This window comes from Sorex araneus, chromosome 5, assembly GCF_027595985.1.
Source record: "Sorex araneus isolate mSorAra2 chromosome 5, mSorAra2.pri, whole genome shotgun sequence".
NCBI classification, from domain to species: Eukaryota; Metazoa; Chordata; class Mammalia; order Eulipotyphla; family Soricidae; genus Sorex; species Sorex araneus.
Genome location: NC_073306.1, coordinates 99,676,741 through 99,682,888, shown reverse-complemented (window position 1 = coordinate 99,682,888; position 6,148 = coordinate 99,676,741). Strand labels below are relative to the sequence as shown.

General features: G+C 42.1%; 1 protein-coding gene across 1 annotated transcript in view; it reads right to left on the bottom strand.

The window, feature by feature from the left end:
* Positions 1–392: 392 nt before the first annotated feature.
* The window catches only part of LOC129404979 (protein bicaudal C homolog 1-like), a 51,059-nt gene continuing 45,303 nt past the window's right edge, over positions 393–6,148 (bottom strand). Inside the window, 2 exon segments of the mRNA XM_055139927.1 lie at positions 393–583; positions 2,232–2,492. Of these exon segments, the coding sequence (XP_054995902.1) occupies positions 2,362–2,492 (131 nt within the window). The 3' untranslated portion in view covers positions 393–583; positions 2,232–2,361.

Genomic DNA, 6,148 nt, shown 5'->3' with positions numbered 1-6,148 from the left:
GGGTTAATATTGCAAAGTTCATTAGGTCTTTCTTTGCAACTGTTACAGTGAACTAGGTTGATTGCTAAGTATTTCTAGAATGCTGACATAAATGAACAGAACTGGTCCAAAACCAATTGGAGTCACTTATACCTTTCAATCACAGAATGAATACTCGGCACAAAAAGTAGTAATCCAGTACCATTTCAAACAAACACCATAAAAAAAGAGCAAATCTGATTTGTACCCATATATTAGGTGACATGAAAGATAATTTCCACAGGACAAGAAATTAGAAAGTGTAAAGTGCTGAAAGACCTCAATAATTATTTTAAAGCAGTACCAGAAAAATCCACCTTGATTATTTTTTAATCCCCCAAACAAGCAAAAAATAAAAATAAAACAAACTTTTGTTTTCTGGCATCCCAGATGTCAATTCATCCTTCATTTTAAGTAAAAAAAAATCAGTGCATATGTTATATAGGTAAATAAAAACATGAAATAAAGCCCTATTCTCATATTGCAAATTCTGTTCAACTGCCATTAAAAAAAAAAAAAGCAATCCACATGTGGTATTCTCCATGACATAAGAATTTTTTTCCTTCTTTTCTTCCTTTTTGTTTTTTGTTTTTTTTTTTTTGTAATTTTCTAATGATAGAGAATTTTTTTTTTAATTTTTTTTTTTTTTTAAATTTTATTGAATCACCATGTGGAGGGTTACATAGTTCTCAGGATTATGTCGGTTATACAGTTCTCAAACACCCTTCACTTCACCAGTGCCCATCTTCCATCACCAACCCCCCCAGTATACCTGCCGCCCCCTCCCACCTCCCCAGTCCCAACCCTTGCACATGATATGTTTCACTTCGTTTACGCCTTATTTCGATTACATTCCATGTTTCAACATACAACTCACTACCGTTGTTGGGGTTTCCCCCAAAAAAGAAAAGCAGTCCTATTGCCAAGGAGGCATTTGATAGTTCTCCATTGCTAAGAATATAGAGATATTAAGTCCCGCTGTTTGTTACATAGTTTTTCTTTTTCCCCCTTGCCCCGCGCCACCGAGTTCACGCCTGTTTTAGTAATCGCCACGCTGCCTGACAAGGGAAAAAAAACCGAAAAGGATGGTTATTTCCCGTCATCAGCAGGCGTGGGGCTCTGGCTTAGTTGATAGACTTGTAGAGTATCTGCAAGCAGTCTCTGGAACCGACGGTCTTGCGCTGGTGTCGGCTCCGGCTCGAGATTCCACCAGCGTCCCGCTGTTCCTTGTACATAATTTTTCCCCTTATATCCCATTCCCACGCCACCAGGTCTGTTTGCTTAATGGACATCACACTGTAGTTGATGACACACCGCGTTTCTTCCCGAGAAAGAAGAAAATTTCTTCTCAGCCGGCGTGGGGATATAGCTTAGTTCAGTCTAGTGAGATGGCTACCACTTTGATTGCCTTCAATATTTCAGCAACAGACTTACTATTAGGATCTCCCACAAAAGTCCGCCCCATTAGAAAGGAACCATTACATATTGCTCATACTAAGATGACATTAAGTTGCGCGGCCGCGGCAGCGGCCGCGCGGTTTTGGGTTTCTGTATAAAGTCCAGGGAAAGTACAACCAGAAATAACATCACTATAAACTTTTACCCTTTTATGGTGCTCATAAGATGGAGAAACCTAGAGAGAGGCTCGGCGTCTCCGTTTTGCGCTCAGGAAAACCGCGGCCCCTGCGCTGTGTTCAGGAGGGAGGAGTTGAGAGAGAGACAGGTTAAAAGAATTGGGGGATGCCCGGGTCCCACAGCTTCAGCACGCCGTGGGGTCTCTGGTCCCATGCCGGAATTAGTTCAGTGGGCTGCTTGGGGTCCGAGGGCGCTCCCTCGGGCCCCTCCATCATGCTCCTTCCACAGCCGGGTCCAAAAGGAAGCACACGTGGGGGAGGTGGGTTTAAGTATCTAACTGCGGTGGGCGGGGGTCGCCGCCCCCGCCCCCTGGGGACTCCCGCAAGCGCGCTCAAGTCCTGTTTTGGCTGAATCGGCGACTCCGTTTTGCGCTCAGGAAAACCGCGGCCCCTGCGCTGTGTTCAGGAGGGAGGAGTTGAGAGAGAGACAGGTTAAAAGAATTGGGGGATGCCCGGGTCCCACAGCTTCAGCACGCCGTGGGGTCTCTGGTCCCATGCCGGAATTAGTTCAGTGGGCTGCTTGGGGCGCTCCCTCGGGCCCCTCCATCATGCTCCTTCCACAGCCGGGTCCAAAAGGACCTTTTCTTCCTTTTTGGCACAAAGTTCAGGTGCGAGTACGATGCTTTGGTCCATTCACCCAGCGTGCTGAGCACAGTGAAGGCTGTTCACAGAGCTCCAAGTTGGCATCCGTGTGCCCGGGAGGGTCCTGCTACCAACGGCCACTGACACTAGCAATGTCTGAGTGATACTGACGTGGCAGCCTGCCACTCGCTCCACCTTCCAGGAAAGAGGTACGTGCATTTGGTGGTTCAAAAAGCTTTCTTCGGTTCTTATTAAGTTCTAGAAAGGGAAAAAGAGAATCACTGGAATTTCACTGGAGAAATCATGTATTTTAGCAGCAAGACATGGTGGGGTAGAAGAGTCAAGTCTGGTAGCTAAATGGAAAAAAAGCCTTTAGTTGGTGGTCAAGACAGGTCTGAAATACTAGAATATCTAATGTTAAAGGAAATGTTGGTATTACAAGAACCAAAAGCAGCACACAGTGCTGACTGCAGTTTGTCAACTATCTGAGGGCTATCTCTGAGTCCTCTAAATCCAACTAAGCAAATTAGGTTAAGCACACTCAAATTTTATAGCTTTTTAAAGGGAGGGGACTTGGGTTATGACCGGATGCACTGCTATTAAACTCATTCATGTATACAATCATTAATTTTTTTAAATTTTGAAAAGTAACCCCCACATCTAAACACGAGAATACTGAAGGTTTGTGCAAAAATATTAAACAGTCCAGCAACTTCATGGACTCATAATATCCAAGTTCCTGAGAAGTAGTTGAAGGAGAAAAAGCATATCAGTGGGATGTTTATTTAAATAAAACCAGTTTAACAAGTCAACACATGTGAAAATTAATGATAAGTTAACCTGTACTTTTAGGAGAAAACAAAGTTTTTTTTTAAAACTTTAAAGAAATTACACTTGACAGAAAACACTATTTACTTTCTTTTGCCACACCCAGTGGTCTGTCAGGGTGGATCAGCTCCATGTAGGACTTCACCCCTATACTACTGCCCCTCTACTGCCGCATCCATAAACATACACATTCAAGTCCTCAAATCACATAGTTCTTGCTAAATTCTTTACTTGCTAAGTTCTTTACTTGTTTAAGAACTTAAACAAGTAAACAGAACAGTCAGGTTCTGGAAATCAGGGCTTCTGAGAACCACTGCAACCAAATACCTGATTTTACAGTTCATGTAATGTCTTTTGGGAAGGGTAATGGAATGATAGCGCAGCGGTTGGGCTTTCGCCTTTCACTCGGCCAACCGGTGTTCGATTCCTCCGCCCCTCTTGGAGAGCCCGGCAAGCTACCGAGAGTATGGAGCCCTCGAGGCAGAGCCTGTCAAGCTACCCGTGCATATTGGATATGCCAAAAACAGTAACAATAAGTCTCTCAATGAGAGATGTTACTGGTGCCCGCTCAAACAAATCGATGAGCAACAGGATGACAGTGACAGTACCCAGTACTTTATAACATAGCACCTGAAGTTACACTGCAAACTCTGGTCTGCCATAGACGCTCATGCTGAGAACAGACGCTGTAGCAGGTGGCCAAGGATAGCCCTATGACAGATACATGTCTTTCTTCCGAGTTCCAGATAATGAACCAAGACCCTTGATGTTGCACCTTATGGCCTTTCAAAATGTAAATGCCTGCCTTACAGGGGTGATGCAATTGTAGAGACATCTCTTTGGTTCACATTTAGGTCTTGGAGGAGAAGTAAAATAACAGTGATTTATTAGAGCCAACTACACAAAAAACACTTTGTATTCAGGTTGTCCTGTTTGCCTTCCTTCAGAGTAATACTATCATGACTCTCCATTTTAGAAATACACTAACTCGCCCCACTGGCAAAACCCTGCCTGTCCAATGTCAAGATCCATGCCCTGGGCTGCACTAATTCAGGGGACAGAGAAGACCAACCATCAAGAACACAGATTTTGAGAATGCCTAAAGAAACTGGTAGTTTCAGGTATGTCAGATATTTTAGTATGTCAAATCTGTTCTTACAAAGAAAGCATAGTTTAAGACTCTGAAGAAGCAAGGAAAACATTAAAAAAAAAAGAAAGAAACCAAAAAATGACATGCAGGCATGCATAGAGATGACCATTTCAAGTTCTTCCAGAAACACAGTAACAAAGAAATTCCTATTAAAAGCTGAACACATGGATGCTGTTTTTAAAAAATCTGAAATCAAGAACTCTTGAAAGGCACACTATAGGAGAATTAAGAATAGATGAACCCTTCGCAGCACTGTTTACAATAGCCAGAATCTGGAAAAAACCCGAATGCCCCAGAACGGATGACTGGTTGAGGAAACTTTGGTACATCTATACAATGGAATACTATGCAGCTGTTAGAAAAAAAGGAGGTCAAGAATTTTGTAGTTAAGTGGATGGGCATGAAAAGTTTCATGCTGAGTGAAATGAGTCAGAAAGAGAGAGACAGACATAGAAAGATTGCACTCATTTATGGTATATAGAATAACAGAGTGGGAGACTAACACCCAAGAACTGTAGAAATAAGTACCAGGAGGTTGACTCCATGGCTTCGAGGCTGGCCTCACGTTCCGGGGAAAGGTCAACTCAGAGAAGCGATCACCAACTACATTGTAGTCGAAGGCCATGCGGGGGAAGGGAGTTGAGGGCTGAATGAGGGCTAGAGACTGAGCACAGCGGCCACTCAACACCTTTATTGCAAACCACAACAGCTAATTAGAGAGAGAAAACAGAAGGGAATGCCTTGCCACAGTGGCAGGGTGGGGTGGGGGGGAGATGGGATTGGGGAGGGTGGGAGGGACACTGGGTTTATGGGTGGTGGAGAATGGGCACTGGTGAAGGGATGGGTTCCCAAACTTTGTATGAGGGAAGTATAAGCACAAAAGTGTATAAATCTGTAACTGTACCCTCACGGTGATTCTCTAATTAAAAATAAATAAATAAATAAATAAATAAAAATAAAAATAAAAATAAAAAGAATAGATGAACCCTTTCTTTGCTCTCCATTTTCTCAGAGAGCATGAAAGACAACTGGGCCATTGAAGACAAAAACCTTAAAAAGGAACTGAAAACTTAGAGCTAAAAAAGTCACAGCAACTAGACTTGAGAATAAAATTATGAAGGAATTCCTAAAGATAGTTACTGATATACATATTTCCAGAGATAAACCTTCAAGAAAGATTATCAAGGAACAACTCCTACTAAAGAGACCTTAGTTTGTTATTTAATTAAAATGCAAACTCCTTCCTCTGATTTTTTTTTTCAATAAGCCTAAGGAATAGTTTGGGAAAATACCAACCTTTTTCTTTGAAATTCCAAGGTTCACACAATCCTGGCAGCTCTCAGGATCTTGTTGCGGATCTGAACAGAGTCACAAACTAAAAGAATAGGTCAGGAAATGTTAGATCTACCTGAGGTGGCGTGGAGTCTCTCAATAGGACACTAAACTTCCTTTCACCTAGTCCCTGTATATTTAGCTAGCCATTCACTAAAATACTCAGAGAAGTCAAAGAATTTTTAAAACATCAATTTTTTTCTGTGATCCGACTCTACCAGGGACAAATCTCATCTCCTATCACATTAAAATAAGTGTCTTCTGGCCCAAGATTAAAAACCGATACAAAACCTATGCTGCAAGAACAACTCTGATTACAAGTTGAATAATCTAGAAAATTTTTGAAAGAAATTTTGACCACACTTTTCATCTAAACAATGTAACTACCAGACAAATGTGAATCACTGTTGGCCTGCATTCCTGCATGCATCTGAGAAATGGATGTCTCTGTTATCAATGAGTTGAACTGGGGGGGAGGGGGAAGCAGCTTTTTGATGAAGCATTTCTCAACAAATACTTATTGCTTTTACAAATAACACTTTATGGAGTTCAAACAAATGCATTCAACAAAGCACCGTCAGATCATCCTTAATAGAATCATATG